The following is a 26,125-nucleotide window of genomic DNA, read 5'->3' as shown; positions in this document are numbered from 1 at the left end:
TACTCCAACAACTGTCTTTGGGCAAGGGTGGTTTTGGTAAAGGTGAGAAGGAGGAGCTTTCCACAAAACCACACACATTCGCTCATAAAAATAAAACCAGGAGTCTTGGTTTAAGTCCGGCCAGGTTGGCTGCTCAAATAAATTCATGATCGGTCTTTAACATGGCTCTAATGTATCTCTCCCACCTCTTGTCACAGCAGAATTCCAGTCAAGTTTTCCCCAAGCAAAGGATTTACTTACACTGGTGCAGACCTGGTTTGAAACATTTTATTGGCAACACTGATGTCATATTTAGGAACCATAGACTTTTGTCAGACTGTGTTAGCTTCAATGACAAGTATTAGTGGTCAATGATATTTGAAATATTGTTAAAGTACCTAGAAATAATAGGCATTAAAATTCATTTCGTTCACTGCAACAAACCTCTAAAGATTTCATGTCTTCAGTGGAACTGGCATACTGTAATTGTTATTTGAAACTTAATGTAACCTCAACAGCAGCAGAGAGAATACAGTCCTCTCATTATGCACATGCTCTAGGATCGTTTATTTTAATGCTTTCAAATAAATACGTTCCATGCAGCACACTACAATAAATAAGGAGCAGCAATGTTCTTCTAGTAAATCCATTCATAATGTGAGTCACCATGTAAAACACCACATCTCAAGTCTTTGGCCCTGTACCATAACATGAGGCACACCACATCTGCACCCAATCATATCTGGCTTCATATGGATTTAATAGGACTATGCCAGGAGTGCATGTAAGCACAAATTTAACCAGAGGTTTCCAGCTATTAAATACAGCTACTAAGTAGTTAAAAGGCAGCAACTTAACCCATAACCCCCCTCCCTTCATTTTTGAGACAGAAATATAAAGATAGAAATGCTCTGGTGAATTTTGGGTCAGTGGAAAGCATGGTGGGACACATTTAGAATGCTTGGAGCAAAGCTGGCACAATATGGCACCCAAAATGTCACAGCAATACTGATACTGAATGGACACCGAATACAACAGACTTGACTGCAGACGCTGAGCTCTAGGACACAAAGTTGGGGGCTGCAGTGGGGGTGGCTCATTTCCACTAGGCAGATAACTCAACAGTGCCTTCCTCCTCGCTATCAGCTCTGTTAGCGCGAATCTCCACAAGGGTCCTGGCAAATCGGGTCCATTCATCATTGTGGGGAACTGCAAGCTGCAAAGCAAATCAATGGAGAAATGATGAACAAGATATCTTTCCTGTCTGAAAGCCCTGAAGCCTGAATGACTATCCCTTTGCCCTCACCCCCTCCAAAGCAGATATTTCCCTTGGAATGTAAAGGAAATCAAATATTCTTCTTTGGATCAAGCAGGGCCTGAGGTGTCGCTCTTTAATAAGAGAACCATGTCACTCTTGGAAGCAAAAGCACTCACAGAATTTATAAAATTTTAAAACCTATGTAAACTATACAGTCACAGTAGCCACATTAAAGTGCTTTTAGTAATGAAATTTTTTCATAAGAAGACCAGACTTACAGTGAAACAGCAAATAAAAACTGCGTTATTGACCAAGATTTTCAAATAACTGTATATTTTATCCCTAGTCAATGGTATTAATCCTTTTTCTAAAGTATCGCTAATGGGGCAGTATGAAGGCAAAAGAATAGCTTATATATACAAAGAAATATTCCTCCTATGAAATAGTACTTAGGCCTTTCCAGTAAGATTTATATGATGATAACTATGAATAATAGTAATAGTAGCTATTATTTACCGAGAGTTGTGTTCTAAGTACATTACATGTATTAACTCATTCACAATAAGAATCCTATTGTGCCTCATATTCCTAAATCAGAGGCACGCAAAGATTAAATAATCTTACTAAGGTTGCATAGCTAGCAAATATCAGTGTCAATGGAATCTGGTTCCATTATGAACATCCCTAGCCAGTATGCTATACTGATTCATCAAAAAGGGAATTTATAAACTTTCCAAAATATCTTCTATGTACTATTCAGTGAGGAGGAAATTAATGCCTCTTCCAATGCAAACTGAATCTATGAATTTTTGTTAGTAGTTTTAAAGGATAATGTTTTCTCCACATAGCATCCAAAAATAAATTGCTTAAAAATATCATGCAAGTATCTGGGATAGAATATTTGAGGATGAGAAACAGGATTTCGTAGAAGTCTGAATGGTTTTCACAGAGAATAAAATTGATTTAGATTTTAGATGCATTTTCTTGGAGTTTTACCCTATAATATAGTGTAATTCAACCATAGGTACTAGTGCTACAGTACATTATCCACATATTCCATAAACATTAAGAACACACAGGCATCTCAATTAATATACTTTTTAATGAAAAAAGAGGAAGCAAGTAAACCTAAGCTTTGAGATTGCTTCTGCAGCTGGAAAATTTCTCACCACACAGAGCCAAATGATTAGAACTTAAAATTTTTATTACAAGGATAATATTCTCAAATACTGTCTGTCCAAGAAAACTTATTGGAAAGTGGCAACTTCATTATGCAAAGTATATCCTTAAATTAGTGTTCTGGTATTAAGGCTAAATGTTTCAAGTATATAATTCTGGAAATTATATACAGGCAAGGAAAGTAAGTTCTTTGACTTATTTTGCGAAGTGCAGTACCAATAAGAATTCTTACTTAGTCACATGAATGAGTTTCTGAATGGTTAAATGCTACTACAGTTATTGAAATGAATCCAAATTTCTTTGTAGGCAATAACGCAAGTTCACAATAGTCTTGAATGATGCTGATAACTTTTTGCTCAGTCTGTTTTCCCTACTTTGGGCTCTTATCCTGTATTCCACGATTCTTCATTTTTCTCTTCAATTTTAGAAAATACTGTACCTGGGAAATGAGGCCCCCAAAATGTATGATACAAACAAGCTCACTAAAAACATAACCAGCAAAGGGTTGGTATCACATTTATGTAAAAGAATAGGACCACTATTTCTTTTCTCTCTTCCAACCGCTGAGCAAGCCTTTCCAAAAATAACCATGAAACAAAAGCCCAAGAAGAGACAAAAGCCTAATCATGACAACACATTTATAACTTTTTCCCATATAAAGTAAGAATCAAACTAAAGCTGAAATGCCCCATAACTTCATATAACTTTAAATATTGGAGGAAAAAAACAGGTCTCAATAGTACACAGTACCTTGCTCATAAAGAGCTGAGTTTCGTTTCCAAACATAAAGCTATATTATTAGTTAAAATGGTACAAATTTAAGTTAATATACGATGACCTACGCAATATTTTATTGATAGCAATGTGTATAACAATAAAATAGGTAAATGTATTTACATAGTTTCATGTAGTAGTCATGGCAAGACTGTTCAGAAATGGCCTAATCTTTAGATTACGGAACATTAAGGTTTGAATAAATGTCTAGATACAGTTTAGAACATTTACACTATATAAAATTGCACATCTCAAAAATTACATAACTTCTCAAAATTGAATTTTATCAAATTTAAATGTTTCTTTTAAACACACAAAATATAAACCAGCAAGTGAATTATATGTGACTTTCTTCATGGGGGTGGGATTAATAGTGCTGTAATACTAACACATGCCCTTAGAAATACAGATTCACCCTCGCAAAAGTGTCACAGTAATCTAACACATCTTGTCCTCTTTCTGATCTGCTGAAGTTTCATTTAGATTGGCAAAATGTTTGAAGTTTGTTTTTTAGGGATATTTGTTTTGCCAAGTCATTTCCTCTTTATGGTATTATAATTTTCACAGAAATATTTATGTTCTTGGTTCACAAAAATTCTAGAGTAGAACATGATGAAAACACAATTCCTTCTAGAAACTTGAAATCAATTTATCTACCTCATCCTATTACACTTTTCATCTTGTTGACTGTAAAAATAACCCAAGGTGATTGTAATGCTAGATCTAGAAGGTGAACTGCAGACTGCCCCATTTTTAGAATTAAATATCACCATCAGGAAGTACTTTAAGTATAATCTTAGCTTGAACGTGTGAATGTGTATTCACAGGCTATTTCTACACCCAAAGTAATAATTTTTGACATTAGAATTACTTGTAGGTAAAACCAAACAGGTGTCCTAACAAACAAGAGGGCCACTCTTTTCACCTTGCTGTTTCCATGACTGTAAACAGCATCCGTTTGGACAGAACTGCCCTTCCTACCCTTGGCAGTTCCTGGCTCCTCTCACCTGGTACTCTCTGATTAGAAATGGCTAGAAAGGAGGCTCAAGAACATAAATGCATTTATGATTTTCTCTAAGAGATTTTTAAATCCCATACTATCTTAATCATTAAATAGGAAAAATCTTTGTTCATGTTTCTTACAGAACAGACTGATCTCATGTCCTACCTTGCATATAAATTTATTCAATACTCATTCAATCAGCATTGATTGAGTACCAATTATATGTCAGGCACTGTGTTTGAATTAAAGATACAGTAGTGAATTGTTTTGGAATATGATGACTATGAAATACTGACAAAATTAATTATGATTTTTGTAGGTCAAACTGTGTGAATACTGGCAAAAAAAAAAAAACTTCACTGACATTAAAATATGAATAGCCTAAAATTTACCTTCCTTCAGTGACAACTGTAACATTTCCTGTTACCTGTTGTGTGTCAAGCAAGTAACAGGGAGGCAAATGGCATGTTAATAACATTGCTTCAGCATCTCTTCAAGTTTCTATTAAGGCATTAAAGGCTAAATCTAGAGCATCACTATGGATTTTTTTTCTCTGAGAATAATAGCTTAGAATAATTTCCAAACAATTTACATTTGTGATAGGAAAAAAATTCGTAAGTTATTTTGACCAATTAAAAATGTATAGTTAAATTAAGGGAACACCATTAAAAAAAAATTTAAAAAAACTTCAAAAATTGCCCAGCATTGTTCTAAGTCAAAGTGGATCTGGAAACATTTTCTGCCTCTAGATTCATCTCTGATGAAGTCTGCATCATAGGTTAGGGATGACTCAGATATTCCAACTGCTTCATCGACTGAGTTCACCAACAGCCAGTCCATCTCCTGGTTCAATGACTGTTTTCTAATTTTTTGCTAAACATATAAAGCACTTTTATGCCAAAGCACTCGAGGTTCAGATTCCTGAGATAATAAAATCTTAACTCTAAGAGAGATCACCTTTTGTTTTTTTTTTTTTTTTTTTTTTTTTGAGATGTTGCCCAGGCTGAAGTGCAGTGGCGTGATCTTGGCTCACTGCAACCTCCGCCTCCTGGGTTCAAGTAATTCTCCTGCCTCAGTCACCCAAGTAGCTGCGATTACTGGCATGCACCACCACACTCAGCTAATTTGTTTTGTATTTTTAGTAGAGACTGGGTTTCACCATGTTGGCCAGGCTGGTCTCGAATTCCTGACCTCAAGTGATCCGCCCATCTTGGCCTCCCAAAGTGCTGGGATTACAGGTGTGAGCCACCACGCCTAGCAATATGATCCTATTTTTACAACCAATGAAACTAAGGGCAAAGGTAGTTACTGAGGTAGGAATTTGGACATAAGAAGGAGGTAAAATGAACCTCCGATTTGGACAGGAGACTCAAGTGCTGTTCTCATCTTGGTTGCTGGCAATGGTCAGGCACTTACCCTCTCATTGCCTCATTTGTAAAGTAGGGATGATGCTGTCTGACCCATTCATCAACAGAGATGTGGAGAGCATGAGAAAGGTAATCTAAGTAAAGGAAGTACTATGAGTTCATCATGGATTGTCATGCATTCTTTTTCCTTAAATTATCAGTCAAATTGAACAGGCTCCCCAAAATGATATGTTTTGTGGCATACATACCCATTTTACAGTATTTTTCTGTTTTTTAAAAAAATTTCCTTAGGAATTAATTCTGATTGTTATGTGAGGATGTTAAGAAGCAGGGCATAGACCTTTCTTTAACAGGTAGGAGAGGACAGTATAGGGAGCTAAATGATTTGCTAAAGACCACATAACTTTCATCTGTTAGTGTGGGGCAATCAAGCCTCACCCCTTTGAGAAATGCCAGCATTCCATGACAGAAGGGCAGGCAGGTAATGTGTTTTGAATCACCTGCTCAAAGATTCTGAAGATTGTTTTAAATCTTCTAAGATTCTTGGAAGACAAAAGGTCAACAAGCAAAAGCAAAAGTGCAAAAATTGTGGAAAAATTCACGAAAATGTATCATTTTAGCATCCCAGAGCCCCACCCCTCAGGCTACCCCACTATTTCCCTGACCATGTCAGGGATCTGTCCCCTCCTCTCTGCCTGAGTGGACTGAAGACTGCCTCTGGACCCGGTCCCACTTCACCCCTGAAAAACTTACCAGTCTAACCCCTTGCTCGCCTTGCCCGGGTGTCCTGTATACCTAAAGGGAGGCACAGATTGTGGAGTAATAACGTTTGAGAATGGAGCCAGGGTTGACTTTTTTCCACTTCACCAGCCAGATCCTGCTTTTTTTTTTTTCCCCCCAGATTTGCCATTAACTTGCTGTGTGTCTTTAGGGAATGTATGGTTTTAACACTTCTGATCTTTATCTTTTTACTTCCTCATTTGTGTGAAATAAATTATAAGATCCATCTTCTAGGACTGAATATTAAATAAAACAAAAAAATGTAATGAGCTTAACACAGTGCTTGTACATTATAAACCCTGAACATGATGCTGTTTTTCCTTCTTAATGTTTATTCCTCTCTTCTAATTTTTTTTATTTTCTTGCTTCCTTGCCTCTTCTCTTCTACTTTCTTCTTTTTACCTATTCAGAGCTGAACTTTTTTTTTTAGAAGTTTACCTTATATTTTATAACATTTTATGTCTTCAATATTCACACAAATAATTTCCTAAGTAGTCAGGCTTTTAATAATAGCTAACTTTCATGAATGGGGGACAGGGAAAGAGTTCTTGCAAATCACAAGAATTCTTTCAGAGTTGCTACTTTCCATTGTTCATTTAAAAATCAAGTTTAAAATATAACTATTTATTGTAACTATACACATCCACACACATATGTAGACATGCACATACATATTTTTTATTTTTCACATGTGACTAATACATCCTAATCCATCTATTTCCTTGTGGCACTTTCCACAGTGGAATTCTTCATTTTTACCTAAAGTTGTAAGGATTTATAACTGACGTACACGCTGTTAAAAAAATCAAATGACTTTTTATAACCAAGGTTAAACATGCAAATATCATTCATATGTTCCTCTTTATAATCACATGGCTAATAACCATTTTGAATAGTTCTCAGTCAAATCTTCCTCATTTTTTAGTAATTGCAGCTATAATAATTTTAAATAGCTGCATTATCTGCAGTAACATTCACAATCCCAATGCAATATTTTTCATAGTAAAAATATCTGTCTCAGGTATTGCTTACTTTAGTTTTTTTTTTTTTAAATCTTGCATAATTAAGACGTTAGAAAAGCACTCTGATTTCAGTTGGTTTCTCACATACATGAAGTATGGCCAACGCATTAAGTGAGTAGGACTTTAGGTTTCAAGATAAATATTCCACGGGATGTGTGGCTCATCAGCCTCTTTGTAATTTTTCAGTTAGATGAAGTAATTTTAAAAAGTGTGTGAGACTATCACGTTAACCATTGATTTCCAAGAGATACACAACAATTCACCTCTGTATTAATCTCAAAATTAAACTTTTCTGTTAAAAAGATATCTTACAGATTTCCTTTCACTTTAATACACATTATTTTTTAAAGCATTTACAGAAAATGTAGAAGTGTACATTGGTTTCCACAGAACAACTGCTAACCCCCTCTAAGCTCTAAAAGCCTTTTTAAAAGGACAATTATTAATGGCACCCAAATTCAGGAGATGGTTGACTTACTGGTATACAAATACACGTCTGTGTTCAGAGGAAGCCTATATTTTTTAGGACAATTCCCTTTACCACACACACAGATGGGAGCAAAGTGGGAGGTAATACGCAATGAAACAGCCACTGAACGACCAAGCATACCCGCTTCACATAAATACAGCCCCACTGTATTTAACTCCCGGGAGAGTCTAGCATCACGGCTAACAATGGATGAAACCACGGACCAGAATTCCAAGCCAGAATGAAATATACAGAGGGTGTAAATATACTACAGTGTTCTACCACAAAAAGATATATGGTATGTAACTTATTTAGAGCAGTTTCAAAGAAGTCGACAAAGTAGGAGTTATATTAGTCTCTGTACAGCACAATCTGCTGAGTTATATTAGTCTCTGTACAGCACAGTCTGCTATTACCAGTCAATAGGTAAAAATTTCTGTAAAATTTAGCAACACTCTTACCTATGGTGGACAGATGGTATTTGATTATCTTTGAATTTCTTTTCATCTGGAAATCCCATCTAAGGGAACCCTCATCCACCCATGAAGCTTCAGACCTCTCTGCCAAAGGTCTCTTCCCTCATATCTTTAAAGGAGTAGTTTATTTTTACCGCATTTTTTTTTTAAGAGTAACACTTTTTAAAAAATCCATTACCACCTAATTAAGGACAGAAATAAAGGTAGGACATAAAAGTCAAAGTAAATAGTAACAAATATGGGTCTCTATCAACTTCAATAAGCCAGCGAATACAGAAAGAAATATATATCCTTCTCCTTAAACGCTATCTTAAGAAAGTAACATGTAAAATATTTTTCATGTTAAAATTTAGCATTATAGGAAGCATGACAACGTTCTGAAGGTTTTACCTTTGGAAGAAAAACAACAACAACAAGAACAACAACAAATAGCCGAAGAAAGAGTTAATTCACGAAGACCTAAAGACAAATAGTTTTGTTTCACATTTGTATTAAAATCTTATCATCCTTCTTTCCTCAGAAATCTTTTAGCCTTATTGTTTTCCTTACTGTTTGGAATAATCTATTTCTCTGCCCAAAAGATGGAGAAAATGCTAAAAACGCTGGTTGATGGACAATAATGAGAAATAAACTTTCTAAACATGGATAACTTCTTTTTCCATAACACAAAAGATCAAGAAAATGGTAGGAAAAAGCAAAAGCATGTGCTACACAAGCTCACCTGTCACATAAGCTACTAAACACGTGTCCCTTCTTTTCCTGATATTATTAACTATAGGTTTTCTGGTAAATTCTTAGCAACTGCTGCGTCTAAGCAGTTTTGACAAAAAGAAGGCTTATTGCTAAACACCTTAAAAATATTTACCAAGGTAATAAAAGAAATGTCATTCCCTCCTACGGAATGTTTGGGCATAAAAGAGGTATTTTTATAACACAGTTCATGATTTACCATATCTATAGTGTCCAAAAAAAGCACAATGAAAAGGAAGCATTTTCCAGTGGTTTGACAACTGTTTGAATCAACTGTTATGCTTTTATTACACTAGTGGCCAACTGCTCACTTTTAAAAGCACAGGAGGGGAGGGAAACTGGGAAAGAGATTGGGGGGAAGGATAGGCACGCTTTTCTAAAGATACTTTCTAAATATCCTTTTCCCTGCAACTACAGTTAAGTAATTTTTTTCCTGTGCATCAATCTGTAGCCAACTTAGAGGCTACATCCTGAATGCTCTTAACAATTAAATTTTCTCTTAATTTTTCCTCAAATTTTCACACATGAATCATTCATTCACCCATCAAATATTTACTGGGTGCCTATTTTGTGCCAGGCACTTTGCTAGACTGGGTTATTGTGTTTTAATAGACAATCATCAAATAACCACTTTGTGTACAATTCTGTGGATGTGGTCTTCCAAAGGTTAAAAAAAAAAAATCTGAGGAATGTGATAATCAAGGGAGGGCTGACAATCTGAATTTTTTTTTTTTAAGTCACAAGGGTAACTTTTTTTTTTTTAAATCATACTAGAAGGTTTTCACTTTCTTATTTATTTATTCACTTTAAAAATATTCATTTATGTTCACTTTCTATCTAAGGGACCTTAATGCTGAGACCAACACAAATAAAAAATTTATTCTGAATATTAAGAAACTATTGGTTGGTTATTAGGAGAAAGAGCTTAGAAATGGGAGACTGTTTTATCTATTAGGTTAAAAGTATGAAATTGCTTTTACAATGTTAGCAATTTGGATATTTCTTAAGTGATAAGTAATTCATGCTTTAAAATTTAAAAGATGTTCTGATAGCTGACATTCTCAAAAATTCATGTAAGCTTTCCTTGAAAGTGAAATATAATGATTCATTCACTTCCTCACTTTTCAAGTCCAACCTACGTGGTGTATAAATATTTACACAGGAAACATGCATAAGCAGATACTTGATTATGTATTATATTTTAGATATGCCAACAGTAGCACACATACACATGTAAGAAACAACTCCATTCTATACAGGCCAGGGTTAATCTACATTCACAGATGATTGGAGAGACTTCACATTTAGCTTTTAAAGCTGTGATTTGAGGCTACTGCTCTAAGCAGCAATTTTTCAAGATAAAATTTAGCAATTTTGAAATTATAGAACCAAACACAATTTTGTCAGCTATAAAAAAATTAACACTATAATTAACAACTGCTTCATAATCCAAACTGCTATTGAAGATGACAGTTTGAAACCACAGAAGAATCGTGAAGATGATTAATTATACAAACTGGTTCTTCTTTCAGAAGGTTTATATTCATAGATCATTTATCACCAAAATGAGAATATATGAACTTCATTGAATATTGCAAATTACTATACACACATTAATTTGCTGTTTGTAATATTAGATATTAGGGCTTTCTTTTCATTGAGTCAACTACTCCATAATACATGAAGTCATAAGTATTTCTTATCAATTCAGAAAAAACATTTGCTTGAGAAGGTATTAATCCTGTAAGTCCATTTTCATATACTAATGCTACCTGAATAAGCATACTATTTATATAAAAATTAGTTTAATCATGGTCTTTTACATATATAATTATCAAAGTGAAAGCCACTGCTATTACACACACTATAAGATGAATACTTACAACATTAATTGGAATTAATTGCACCTTTTCTTTTTTAAATTAAGCACTTTTCCCAGAAGAAATACAGTTAATACTAACATTACAATCATAGATTTTACCCAAAATATTTAATTTCAAATACATATAATTTATTATGACAAATGAATTAATATATTATTTCAAAGAGGCTTATTTTATTTAATTATATTTATTAGCATCCCAAATCTGCCCATGCAAATATACCTTTGTGCCCTTTGACTTAATAGCACAGCATTGTGGCTATAACACTAAAAATTCAAGTAAAAACTGAAAAATCTAGTTGAAAATCTTGATGCTTTGTTCTTACATCATCAACTGCTATCTAGATGTTATAGACAGAACCAGGTATTTGGATCTTAACATTTTATCTGGATGTTTGGTATCACTGGAAGAATTTATGCCTAAGTCTTTTCTTTTTCATGAAGGGAAAATCAAAGGAAGTATTTGGTATCAGCTAAAGAAAATAATGTTTATCCACCTAAGAATAAGCCAGTACTTGCAAAGGCCTTCAAGAATCTAGGAAATTAACGGCCACACTCATGTAATGAGAAACACCCAGTGTTTCAGATGATCATACCTGGATCTTGCTAACCTGAGACCAACTCTGCTCTTCTGGAGGCTGCAAAAACTCAGCCATGCAATCAGGTTTGCCTTGCGCAGGGGACAAAAGCCTTCATAAAGCACAGTTATTAAAACTGGCTGATTGCAAATGCAGTTCTTTTTATTAAGGGACTCTTGTTTGAATTAACCTCCCAAATCCAAGTTTAACTTTTCAGTTTTGTGTTTTGTACACCCACTTCCTCAAGGAGGAGAATTATTTATATTCAAGGCACAGGCTGCTTATGGAGAATTGACCTAGGCCCTATACTACTGGAAAACATGAAGGAGTTCCACAAAGTAAACAAGTATTGCCTAAGTGTGATCCCCTTAAAAATCATCATTGTATTGTATTTATTTTGTGTCACTCAAACCCTTTTTAGCTCCTAGTACTTCCAGTTTATCAAATGCCACTATGTCAAACTGCTGTTGAAAGCATTAAAAAAATGGCCCGTTGAATCTCTTTTCTTTTATTCTTATTCTTGCTGGCTATGAAACCTTATGAGGCACCTATTAACAGTTCTTACATGTAACACCTTGACCATCACTCTAAAATGTATTATGTAGGCCATTTTTCCTGTTGGGGTTACAAATAAACTTTTCACTCCTGATTTTTCATTTTGGCTTTAAAATATATTCAAACGGACATTTAAAATCATGTTTTACTTTTTTAGCAGTGTTACATTTGATCTCTCATGTTAACCCACATCTTTCTTTTCCAAGAATTTTTCAAGGCCCATATTTCCAATGTTAAATGTATTACACTTATTGAAATTTATAATAAAATGAATACTATTCTTTTGGCCCCCAAATAGTCATATCAAACAAGCTATTTGAAATGCTACCAAAGTTCAGAGTTCAAATTTAAAGATTTATGCATATTTTCTTAGGTAATTAGTGAATAAGATACCAAATCAATAAAGCTAGGATAAGATTTGTCCATCTCTCAAACCATGGTTTTTAAGTTGCCATTTTATTCTTCAAATCCTACTTTGAGCTGAAAATGATTCTGTAATTTTATCATTTGACTACTGTAAAATATAATCAGGGATTTGAAACCTGTGTGAATTTATCACAACTGAAAACAAAATCTTCCCTGGAAGAGGTTAATGGAAAAAGAAATAATAGGAGGTGGAAGATAAACTGCTTCTTTCAAAACTGGAGCTGCAAACAGCATTCTAACTAATTCAGATAAGCAGCAAACATAGTTGTTAGGGGATATTTATGACAGCCGCATCTGTGTGACAGCACTGAAGCCTTAACAATGGCGGCAGGCTTTCTATAAAACACATCTGCAAGAAAGACAGGTAGATAGGCTGGCTATCAATCATCAGAACACATGAATTATTCTATACATACTGGCCTATGTGCTGTTGAAGTCAGCTCTATATACATAGAAAAGCTTGCTCTTCGGTAATGGAGCCATGGCAATGAGTAATTTTTATTTTTAATTCTTTAAAATGTGTGTTCATACATCATTTGAAAAAAAACCCAAGAATACCTCTCTTTTCAGGTATATTAATAGTTCATTTTTGACTTATTATCCTACCCATGTTTCATTTATTGCATGGGATCCTTCCTATAATCCAAAACAAATAAATTGCATCCCATAGTTTGGAGATTTCTCAAAACTTATTCAGAATCTAGGCTCATTTTTAATTTTGAATCTCAGAAAATTTAAATGGTGCATGCAACCACTGTCTATGTAAATTAACTTTTCAAGGCACAAATAGAATAAAAATTATAGCCAAATAATAAAAAGGGGTCTTCTCTGTCTTTTGTCAGACTCAGATTCGCATAACTTCCATTTATGCTAATGGGAGTTCAGCACCTGCTCTGCAAAGAAAATAGACCCCTATCTGTGAAAATAGATGTGTACAGTGTATTTTCCAGATATAATGCTGAAATCAGACAACCAAAAATGTGAGCTATATAAACACAGCCTCAGGTGACCTACCTGAAAACATTGCTGTTTTATATTTTACCTCTTGAGTAATAGGTTGTGGGATATTACTCATGTCTTTGTCATTTAAATGTAACAAAAAAAAAAAAAGGGAGATGGACAAACTCAGTCTGGTGATTTCAGTGAGCTCATACACAATCCTATGTTTACGCCTTCAGAAGTTCATAATAAATTGTATCAATAAATCTGGATTCAAGCCACTGCTCTCTGCCATCAACTTAAAAGTCATAGAGGATAAGTGTACATTATAAGAGGAAGGCATGGTCATAGGGGCACTGAGCTGGGGCTCCCTGCAGCAGCTGCAGCCTCAGCTGGGACAGGAGATGAGGCAGACGATTGTCAGTGACTGGTGATACCAGAGTCCCTTTCTGCAATGCCCTAATCAGGGAGTGCCAGGGCTCACAGGAAGGCAAGTCTACCTGGGCTTGAATGGGGATGTTTCCATCAGTGCTCATAGCAGCTCCCTTCAGGGAGATCTCAACAACGGTGTGGACAGAGAAAGCCTGTCCCACTCCACTCCAACTGGTGTAGGCATCTCAGAGATCTTTCCCCAAATTATATTATTAATACATTTTTCAGGTAAAACTATGATGTGATCAAAACAGGGTTGTGGGAGGTGAACTGGGATCTTCAGCATGGCTTTAGCTCTATATGTACCTTGATGTTTATCATGGTAGAGTCATGGCCCTTCTCACTAAACATTTTTAAAGAGTTTTAAGAAATAGGTAATGAGGCCGGGCGCAGTGGCTCACACCTGTAATCTCAGTACTTTGGGAGGCCGAGGCGGGTGGATCACCTGAGGTCAGGAGTTCCAGACCAGCCTGGCCAACATAGCAAAATCCTGTCTCTACTAAAGATACAAAAATTGATTGGGTGTGGTGGCGTGTGCCTGTAATCCCAGATACTCGGGAGGCTGAGGCAAGAGAATTGCTTAAACCTGGGAGGTGGAAGGGCGCCATTGCACTCCAGCCTGGGCAAGAGCAAAACTCCTTCTCAAAAAAAAAGAGTAAAAAGAGATATAGGTAATCAGAAGATTGTAGTGTGTCCATCCATTTAACTACATTTCTAGAGCTTTCTCTTTCTTCCTAATGATCTAGGTTACGGCCTTTTTTTTTTTTTTTTTTTTTTTTTTTTTTCCTGATTTGCCTCATGAGTGGCACTAAGATTAACACTCTAGTGGACAGGACCGGCTACATAATTTGCATGGTTCAGTGAAAAATGAATATGTGGAATTCCTTCCTGACAAAGTTTTAGCAATTGTAAGACAATGACCCAAGCTCAGGGCTCCCCTAAGCACAGGGCCCTATGCAATTGCACAAGTCCTATACCCTTCAAGACAGCCTCACTTGTGGAACAGGGTCTTGGCAAAAGCTAGTCTACAGGCCGCTCTTTTCTCCCCAGCTTAAAAGAAATCTCTCGAATCAACACTGGGAGAATGAATGCGAGATGTCTTCCCACAGACATCTATTCAATGTACTGAGGAAAATGGACCAACACCGTGTGCTCTAAAAAACCTACCATCTACTTTTTAATACAGATTGTATTACAAAGCTTATCTAAAAGCATTTTGTCTTCTTTCTAGAGGGTTCTATAAAGCAAGGTTTTCTATCTCAAGGCTAGCATGACCGTGGTTACTAGTTTCGTTTTAATAAGGACCAGGGAACCAATTTTGAATATTGGTAAATGGTGGCAGAGCCTACTGGCAATTTACTCTTCAATGCCATATTTGTTTCTTCTTAAATAGCTCTCGGCTCAACCATCCTCCCTGCAGTCAGTCATGTACCAGCCTTAGATAGGACCTCTAATTCCAAGTGGGCCACCCTGCCGTGAAGCATTCCATCTGGCCTTCCGCAGTTTAGGTGATTTGGAAGAATGAGAAGGCACTTGTCCAGAGGGTACACTTCTCTTTAAGCACAGTTATGTTCTGTCAGTTCTGGGCTGGTGAACGATCCTATAGTAATCACAATAATGGCAGCATTTGCCCTTAAGGGATCTACCTCTTTCAGAAGCAGGCTGCAGCTAAGCCTCAGAGGTAGGGAAGTCATTTTTCCTTTTAGTACATGGTGCCTCTACAGACTGGCTCTTCAGCGATTTAGAATAAAGCTTAGTGGTGACAGAGAGAAACACAAAAATTCCCCTTCTCCCCAAATAAATATAATTTATAAAAATACTTAGAAAAAAACCACAGTTCAGGCAATTATTTTGTTAAGTCTGAGTTTTTCTGAGCTATGGATTGCTTTGTATATGATCAACAATACCTAAAGAATTGTTCAGGTGTATAAGCTTATCCTGATTTCCGGTCATTCAGAGAAGGGCTAGAGATTGTAATATTACCTACTCTCAATCAAATAGTGTATCCTTTCTTTTTCTTGGTAGTGAATTTGTAGGGATAAACAACCCTACAAATTGTTTGGCCTATTATATGTCACAGAGATTTTTCTATAGCCTGTCTAGACTCCAGACAATAGGCGAGACTGGCCTATAGTTGCAGACATTTCTATAGTCTGTAATATCACTTAGAAAAGTAAGGGCAATAACATAAAAATGAAAACCAGCCTGACCTGCCAGTACGATAGTAGAAATATGAGTATAACAACACTTTACAATTTAGAAATGATGATAGCATCCTAGAAAGAAATTTTAGCAGCCACATATCAGCCAAAGCAACTTTTGTAAAATCATATATACTCGCAAAATATGTCATATTCAAGTAATTCTGTCCAAAAGCCATAAAATTACTTTTATTGCAGAAAATTCTGTATATATGTCATGTTGTGTTTCCTTATTGCATAGAGACTGTGTATGAATGTATGTGTGTGCATATATATAGTGTGTATATATATAATATTTAAGTCAAAATAAAGACTTTTCAAAAGGCCTTTTAAAAATAAAACAGATTGTTAAACTATTCTGTTTTTTAGTCCTTTTAGAATACAACAAAGAGGGATAAAACAATTATATTGTATATAATCTTAAGTGAGTTAAGGGACATTATGTGTATACAAAGGAGGTAGAGCAAAAAGTTTTTACATTTTATCTATTTTCTGCCATTGTGTCTCTGAGCATGTCTTCATGTCTATTTCTCTCCCACAATTACACTTGTTATAAACAAAGGAAAGGAAAAGGAAGAAAGGAAGAAAAGACAGAAAGAGAGAAAAGCCTTTTTTTTTTTTACATTCTCCTTTGCTCTTTTTTATTTTTTAGGAAGTGACCAATAAAGAATATCTGTTTTTGTTATTGTCATTTAGTTTTACTTTGATGAAGGCCATGAGAAAGATACATTAAACATAAAGAATACTCATTTAAGAAAAAATACTGCTGTAACACTACTGGCGGTATTTCCGACTCAGAGGGTATTCTCTTTCCCAAAGACTCCAAAGTATATCGATAGTCACCAGACCATTTGCATCTTCATCATTGGGGCCAATATTAACAGAGTTTTTGTCACTGTTGGAACAACTCAGCTTGTGGTATCAGTAGTCAAGGGGGTGTCAAATGAAATAGATAACATGCAGTAAAAGAAAGAGATTGTTTTTTTACTTAGAACTATGCATCCAGAATAGAAAACTCCCATTTCTAAAGTCATTCGGTTTTTGTCCCTGGCTGAATTTTTTAAAACACCATCTAGCTTGTTTCAACATAATCAACTATACCATATAGCAGTATAAAATATGTCATCAAAAGTTCCATTGTAGAACAAACCATTTAAGATTGCCAAATTTATAGAATGCTGATTGATGAAACCATAAAGAATCCTTCTCAGTGTGATCAGCTAAACCCATCCACCAGGCACTCACAGAGTACTTTCTAGGTCTAGGATGCTATGCATACAAATGTGGTATATTTTCCCCCTGGAATGCAAATGTTAGATTCATATTATGCCAAAATAGCATTACATAACACTCTTATTTTGTTTTGCTTGAAAGTTCAATATTTTCTTTTCCTTTAAGGAAAAAATTCTTTATCTCGCCAGAAATGAAGGTTTTGGTCAACACTTTCTCATACAGTAAAAATAAACAGACAATCTTAAGTACAATTGACTGATAATGTAACATTAAATTAAGATCTTATACAAATTCAAGGAGATTTGTCTGAAATAAAAGATGTAATTTTTTTTTCCTTTTTTACATGCCACGATGTTCAGGAAATTTTGAATATCACCAAACAGCACAAAATTCTAATTAACCTCATTTTCAATTGGCTACACTTTAATTAAAGAAAAATAGTGTATATATTAATTGAACATACTAACCAAAACTTGACTTTTCAAGTAAACAAAACATTCCAAATTCAATTTTAGCATGATGTATTTGGCAAACTTTTCTTCCTTTTTCCTGAGATGGAGTCTCTCTACCACCCAGGCTGGATTGCAATGGCACAATCTCGGCTCACTGCAACCTCTGCCTCCTGGATTCAAGTGATTCTCCTGCCTCAGCCTCCCAAGTAGCTGGGATTACAGGTGCCCGCCACCACGCCTGGCTAATTTTTGTATTTTTAGTACAGACAGGGTTTCACTATGTTGGCCAGGCTGGTCTTGAACTCCTGACCTTGTGATCCACCCACTTCGGCCTCCCAAAGGCTGGGATTACAGCCGTGAGCCACTGAGCCCGGCCTTTAAACTTTTCATTCTCATGAAATTAGTGGGAAGTGCCACTCTCCATCACAGGATGATGGGACATTCTACAGCACTCTAAAAGGAGCTTAGATCGTTAACATAAGTGTCCTGTGCATGGAGACAGAAGATCAAATTAGGCCCTAAGGAAGTCTCGCCAAACTAGCACTGAAGTCAATGGAAGTTTGCAAGCATATTATAGAGGGTCCTTGTGGCCTACAAGGTCTTGCCAATAATTTCACTAGGTCTCTAAAGTAGATCTACAAGTCAAAACAATAACAACAACACAAACAAATACACATGTACCTCTCCAACGTCATAGACCCAAATACGGCCTTCTGAGTCCCCAACAGCAACTTCTTTGCCGGCTTGGGCCCAACGAACACGGTTTAGGGCGGATGCTCCCTCAATGGCCACACTTGCTGTTGGAACCTGCCAAAGGGTTTACAACAGAATAAGAGAATCTCTGAATATGAATTTAAATATACAAATTTGCAATAATACTTTTAACTGGATGAGTCACCAACTGCCTTCATGTGCATGAAGTAATATTCATCCCTTGTGCCGGGGGAAAAAGGGCTCATTGTTCTTAAATCATATGCTCCACTGAATTAAGGGGTAGAGAGAAGAGACATTTTAACAAAAAAAGAAAAGGAGGGAGAGTCTTTTTACATAGTCACCGGGCAGTAAGTGGCATGAATATTTCTTTGGATTATGACAAGTGTACATCCAACAAAAAATACAGGAGCTAAATGGGATCCTTCCCCATCGGGTCATAGTTTATGGACAGATGGAGAGAGAGAGATCTCAGGATTTACCAAAATTAAGGATACTAAAAAGGCAGAAAGGGGGTGTGTGGTGGAATAAAAGTCATATTAATGTGAGTCTTCGAGGAAAATGTAAACATATGTATTGATCCCTCAAAACCTCATCAGGGAGGAGATGATCAGAAGAAGAAAGGAAAACATAAAGGTAAAAAAAAATTTCAAAAAACTCAAATTCTCTCTCTCTCTCTCCCTTTCTCTCTCTTTTGTTAAATCTGTCTTCCTCCCTCTGGCAGTACCGAAGTGTAATAAGCAATCCACAACTTTGGCACTATCTCCAGGGCGACATCGTGATAGAATACAGCCACCCACTCATAGAAAATGCCTTAAATCTCCTTTAATAAACACTTCAAATCTAAAAGCATTGATAATTATCACAGTAATAATAATTAAAGTGAACTGGAGGTGCTGCAATGGAACCTGTAGTATTTGTTCCAAGAACCTCAGTATTTGGAAAGACTTTTTAGTGTGTCTACCTCTCTTCCATTATCTGTTGTGTAAAAGCTTGTCTTCAAGGTTAGAAGTTTATAATTGACATAAAGTTCAGATCTCTTGAGCCTTTTATAAGAATGTTGAATAGGAAATGACAACATGCCATTAAGAAAGGAAAAGGTAAATATTAAAACAAAAAGAAAAAATATGGTGAAAAGGGGGCCACTAAGATCATCTCATGCCACTGTTCAAGACCTGTGTCTAATAAACATGTCACATTAGAATGGAAATACAACACGTACTGTGGCTTAGTACCACTGGCATTCTGTTATTCAGGGAATTGAAACCATCTGTTTATACAAAATTATTGACCCAATACCTATCTTTAAAATAGCAATAAAAACTCCATCATATGTAAGAATCTATGTTTAAACTTAATCTTGAAATCAATAAAAATTCTTTCACCTGCTTAAATCACTGTATGTCAATTGTGAACAACAACAACAAAAAAACCAAAAGTTCCCGGCTCATTTATTTTTTAAAAATACACAATTTCTATAATAAAAGTACCTGCTGTGCAAGCTAGAGTCTGAATTTTTAACCAGATCTTTCAAAGGCTGAAACAATGTGAATTTAGATGGATCATAATTCTGTCAATACATTTTATTATTACTGTGCTGCCCAGAAAACAAATCTGTGATTCAACTGTAGACTCTTCAAAGTTAATTTTTAATACCACAATTTAGAAGGTTCATACAGGATTCTTACTTAATTCTACTACCTAATTCCATGAACAATCTGATATTGAATAGAATTAGGTAATCTATGAACAATCTTAAAAATAGAATAAAATGTTTAATCTTAATATGAATATAACAAAAAAAAACCCTGAAAATAAACTGACATTGTAACACATTTAAAATAATGCCTAATACATTTTCAAGAATTTTATTTATTTGGAATATAACTACTATAACAAACTGAAACAGTATTTTAAACATTTAAAAATAGTTTCTTTTCATAGATATTATAAATGATAGAAAATAATGATCACAGCCTGTATTATGTGCTAGAAAATTCATAAATGCATGAAGAAAATGACAAAATATATTTGCATTAATCTGATCAGTAATGACCTTTCCAAAGTTGATGAATAATAAAAAACAATTCATATGTTCTGTCTGTCTCTTATTCTGTATTTTGTTTCACAAATATTTCCACAGTTTTCCTGGCTCAATCATTTTAATTGCAAAGAAAAGATTTACATATCATAAATTATTATATTAAGCAGTAGAAATCAGAAATACCGAGGTGGGAAATATGAACTACCCTTGCATAGGAACAGATGGAATAACTTGGTCCAAAAATGTAATAATATGAACAACAACAACAAAACATACTGCTGTACTATAATTCAAATTTTTTAAACAAATCTAGTTTTTAATCTGACAAATATTTGAAAAATCTTGTTCAACTTGCCAGAAGGCAAAAATGATTTGAAGGTTTTAAAAAGTGTTCGGTTAATTACTGGATTTGAGCTGGACTCAATGTAACTCTACTATTATTGTGAAAGCAGAATTATGTTTACCACAAAACTAAACAGTTTGCATGACCAATAATGATTTTTAAAAAATGTTTAGCTATAAAACTCTTAGGTGGTTGTCTCTTGATATCTAGAGAGAGAAGGGAAAAAAATTACGTTTATCAATGTTGAGACATTACTTTCATTTTACCTAAAAAAAAAAATTTTAAAGAAAAATAGTTACATAGGAATTATTAAGGAGTTTCTAGAACACTCACTCCCTTCATATGCATTGTAGTTGGGTATCACCTAAACATTATCTCAACTAAGCTGGATTTCTAAGACAGCGGTCTTCTAAGTCAATCAGGAAAATGTTGTGTGTTTTTTTTTTTTTGGTTGCTTTAAATGAATGAATTTCTCCTAGCAAATAGAAGCAATATGATTTTAATAAACAGTGATGAAGACTCTGGGAAACCCTTACAATATAAGGTAATAACATCTTTCTAATAAAAACAATAATGTTATAAACATTTCAATATCCAAATGATGGGGCATTTCACGTACTCATGCCTTTTGGTTATTTTCAAAGATGCTTCATTACATAACTCTTTCTTGTTACAGAGTTCTTGTAGCTAAAAGGAAAAACAGACTCAAATTGAAAGAGTTTTAAAAGATAACTACTTGGCAGCGATTATAGGTGTATATACCCTTGAAGATACAATGAGTCAATAATAACACCTGAAGAATATTTCCCTGCCCCCTCCCACACATATGCAAAAAAAAAAAAATAGGAGGGAAGTATGCTCCTCCTCAGATCCTCCAGCTGTGGGCTTCCTAATTAAAAAGGCTGAGCTGTTTCCTGCTCAAAACACTTCAAAAGACCTTTCTGTTGTTCTCCACTTGACATATAGTTTGCAGCACTTGTTCCTCTTACCTGTCCATTCTTATTTATAGAGAGCTTTCTTGAGTCAGAAACCAAGAAGTGATGCAGGGACCATTTTATTTTATAAAGTTGAGGACAATAATATTTATGTTAAAAAAAAAAAAAACAAAAAAACCCAAAACATCCAAGTAGCTGAATTAGCAACTCAATATTTTTGCAAGACTGGCAAAAAGGAACAATGCATGTGGCATAGTTTTTAAAACATACAATTTTATAGCATAATTTAAAAACAGCATTATTGGCTGCTTTTTAAAATAAATGGGTACTTTCACTTACTGTAAATGTGACATGTTAAACTCTCTTTTAAAAAAAATACTGAGTTTGATATTCATGTTCAAAGTTAGAGGCTGTTGTAAAAGTCTGCCTCTGAGTTTGATATCTTAGACAAGGAATATTTACCTTGGTACAAATCAAATGGATGAAAGATCTAAACAAAAAATAGTCAACAGAATCGTCTTTTATGGATTCAAAATAGAAATGGTGCAAGTAGCAAACACTGACAAATAGCCCCTTTTAAAAGCCTAATCTAAAAATCAACGTCCACAAAAGCTTTCTTTTCCAAGTGTTTGCCAGTAAAGTTATTTCAACACGGCTCTGACAAATGCCTGTGTGTCCTGTCCCATAGGGAAAAGGTGTGAACGCATAACGTTTTGCTCTTTGCAAAAAGGGTGGTTAATTGTCCAGGAGCAGCCACCGTTTAGGGATGAAGGGAGATTAAGTGATTTTTGTCCAATGCGTCTGCCAATTCCCTTCAAGGTAGTCAAGAATGGGGGGCCGGCAGCCCTGCTGCAATTGGAAGGTCTGTCCAAAAAAGGCCGTTTTAGAGAAAGAGGGAGAGACTGCGAGTGGCCGACTGCGCCCCCCTCCCAGCCCTCCGGCCCGGGCGCCTTAGCCGCCGCTCACCTCGGTGTCATTGTTGAGGTTCCAGAGGTCCAAGCGCCCCATCCCGTCCACGCAGGCAAAGAGCGCGGGATGCACGGGGGACCACATGACATCGTACACATAGTCTGCATTGTCTTCAAAGGAGTAGAGCGGCTTGTTGTGCTGTAAAGCAGAGAGACCGTGAAGACTTTGTGGCGCTGCTGCTGCCTCGGGCTGTCTAGAGAGCCTAATTAAAAACTTTGCACATTCACAAAGTGTCATAAAACTTCCCGAGATGAAAGTCCTCGAGAAGGTGAACCGGAGCTTTAATGTGACTAGAACTGTCCAGTGGCATAAATAAATACCGGGGGGAGAGGGGGCCTTTGAAGGGGCTGGGGGCTGGGACCGGGGGTGGGGAGGCGGTTTCAGACACAGTCGTATGAGGCATTCCAGACAGGTGGACGGGACTGCCCATTAGTTCGGAATTCTCTCCCGGCAACGCTTTGCGAGATGCTCTGAGCCTAAACCCAACCGTGGTCGGCCCGGCTTGGACCCGCTGGGATGTTCTGAAGCCCCGGCGGTCCCGACCGCCCCGAACCCTTTCATTGAAGGCAACCCCTGCCACCTCGTGGTCCTCATCTGTAGCTGCAACAGCTGCTGCTACCTCCAGTCCAACTCCAGGCCAAATTCACATTTTAAGGGTTCTTTTGCAGCGAGGAAGGCATACAAATATTTTAAAGAGGATTAGTGCTTTTCCAGGAGGTAATCATTTCGTGATCCTACGCCTTTAGTCTCTCTGCATAGGGTCAGCTCACCCCAATCAGTTGAACTGGTGTGTCTCATTGAAGTGCCCCTGAACCTCTGTACAAAATGAACCGTATTCCTAGATCACCCAGTGTTTTCAAAATCCCGAAAATTGACTTTTGGGTGTTGGGAGGGTGTGAGTGGAAATGCGTTAACAAACCCCTAGTGCATACAAATGCTTCCACTCCAGAGGGATACAATAAATTAAAATGGCACTCTTGATTTCCAGTGAATATTGTCACATCAAAATAGCACAGAAGTCAGAGGCAAGTTTGAAAGTACACCAGAAATAAAACGTAATTGGACTTCATGAATTATTCATTCCATCTGGCTTGTCTTATTCTAATTTCTGCATAATGGCTTTACTAATCCCTGATCAATTAATGTAAAATGAAATTTAAATGATAATGAAAGCCCTAGAGATAAAAGAAATTAAGTATTCTTATATCCTCTGACAGAAATCTAAACAATGGGAGTTTTTTTCCCCAATGTCTTCTTCATCCAGTCAGCTGTCTGTACTCTCTTCATGGGTTCCACTGAATGCCTGTACAGGCCAGAGTAATAAGATCAAGAAAAGATAACATACAATATGAACAATCAAATCCTTTCTGCACAGTAGGTTTAAAGAATGTATCTGTAGGGAATCGGCTCCAAATATTAGAGTGATCTCTCCAAGTGAACTGTTAGTTAATATAAAATGCACAAAATACATCTGCTGAAATGAAAGTGAGAAAAAGCAGTGTGAAAACAATAAAACTTCTGTAATCTAAATATCACACAAAAATTTAATGTAGTAACTGTGAGTCCTTTTTCCATGAATTGTATTTCTTTGACATTTAAAAATCACCGCTTAGAACTGAACAAACTTTTAATACATTAAAGCAACACAGAGTGTTTTAGATGGGCCACTATGTGGAAACAGTGAGATGTGTCTTATTTTTAATTCAAAAAGTATCTCATGGAGGGTGTGATTTGAAAAGAATTATATGACATTGAGATAACAAAATGGTCAACTGGATATTAGCTTTTTAGTTTTTTAAATTTTATGATTCTATAATACTTTTATGCCAAAGTATGTATTATATACCATATTTGCAGTGTGATTTGAAGCCAAAATTATTTGCTTATTGGCTATTTCTGTAGCATCTTTCTTTCTCTCACTGTTTGGACTAGATGATTCAAACTACTTTCTCCAAAAAACCTAACTGTCCAATGACACCTGAAAATAGCATAATTGCATCATTTTTCCTTATTAATATTTTTCAAAAGGCAATGTGGAGTGGCTGCACCTTTACTGACTACTTATAAATATTAAATTGTAACTCTCAGCAGAAGATTATTCCCACTGCAAATTCTTGATTTTATAGCTAGCTATCCCACTATTTGTTAAAGAATATGAATAACAAATTTTTCTTAAAATCAAAGGGTATTAAAGATTTATATATGCTTTAAAAAGTCAATTGTCAGGATCCTCATCAACTCGGCTGATAGTATATCTGAGGGTATAGAGGTCTTCATATAGATAGACACATACAGACCTATAATAAACATGTAACACAATTGCAAATCCTTATTTTGATCAATTAAAAGACCACCCAGCTTTAAACAGTCATTTTCTAAGGAACTGATATTATTTCATACATTCATTCTTTAATTATCCTGGAAATCTTTAGTGTCTTGTTTATTTCCTTTTTTGTTTTAGTAGTTTCTTCTCTGAGAAATGGAACCAAAACCGTAGTATATTCTGGAGACTTCACATTTTAAGTATCTGGAAATAACTGCTATTGTTCATGTTACCAAAACCCAGTTTCTTATATTTAATAGTATTGATTAAAATGCTATTGCTCTCTAGCCTTTCTCCAACCTCCTTATCCCCCTTCACCCTAAGACTGAACCTTTTATTATAAAAGTCACTGTGCAAGCAATTCTAGGCTACAGTACGTGTGTGTTTGGGAGAAAGGAGGAAGGCTTATATTTTCAAAGACTCTGTTTAACGTTGATAAATTTGCAGGTTGGGAAAGTCTTGATCAGGATTGATTGAACTTGTTATCAAAGTACCACATAGGCTGACATCTATGACCCACTAATTGCCAAGTAAAGCACAGGCATAACCTATGGGCATAGGCAAATGTCACTTGCAATAGTGCTCTTTGAATATTAGTTGTATTTTTTGATAAAGGGATTTTATTATTTTATTTTATTCAGGCTCAAAGGGTAATCTGAAGACCTGATTTAAAAAAAAATCTGTCTCAAATACTTCATATAAAAGATTTTAAGGTAAACTCATGTATATCATGAAGTATTAGAATTGGTAAACTCATGTATTAGCATAAACTCATATATATTTTAAAGTATTACAACTTTCATAAAAAAGTTAAAAGCATGAGGTTCTAAAGATTCTAAAGATTTTGAATTTATGAGACATAAATTTCTGGATCCACAAACATGTTATAGCTTGCTTGTGCATTACCACTTATTTTAGAATACTACAAGTTTTGAAAAGGTTGGAGATGATGGGGGCAAATTTGACCAATACTTTTGAGAATGAATCTTATAATACTATTTGTACATATGAAAGCTACAGAAGCTTCATGATTTTAAAGATTTAC

General features: G+C 35.5%; 1 protein-coding gene across 4 annotated transcripts in view; it reads right to left on the bottom strand.

Moving 5' to 3' along the window:
• Positions 1 to 253: 253 nt before the first annotated feature.
• Positions 254 to 26,125, bottom strand: part of DYNC1I1 (dynein cytoplasmic 1 intermediate chain 1) — a 318,520-nt gene continuing 292,648 nt past the window's right edge. For all 4 annotated transcript variants that reach the window (XM_050782914.1, XM_050782917.1, XM_050782915.1 and 1 more), the window contains 3 exons: positions 22,755 to 22,895; positions 18,437 to 18,562; positions 254 to 1,195 (listed from right to left, as the gene is read on the bottom strand). In XM_050782914.1, coding sequence (XP_050638871.1) covers positions 1,085 to 1,195; positions 18,437 to 18,562; positions 22,755 to 22,895 — 378 coding nt within the window. In that variant the 3' untranslated portion in view covers positions 254 to 1,084. The remainder of the gene's footprint in view (positions 1,196 to 18,436; positions 18,563 to 22,754; positions 22,896 to 26,125) is intronic.

The sequence above is a fragment of the Macaca thibetana genome, chromosome 3 (genome assembly GCF_024542745.1).
Source record: "Macaca thibetana thibetana isolate TM-01 chromosome 3, ASM2454274v1, whole genome shotgun sequence".
Classification (NCBI taxonomy): Eukaryota; Metazoa; Chordata; class Mammalia; order Primates; family Cercopithecidae; genus Macaca; species Macaca thibetana.
The sequence above is the reverse complement of the archived record's forward strand: the minus strand, read 5'-3'. Positions and strand labels throughout refer to the sequence as shown.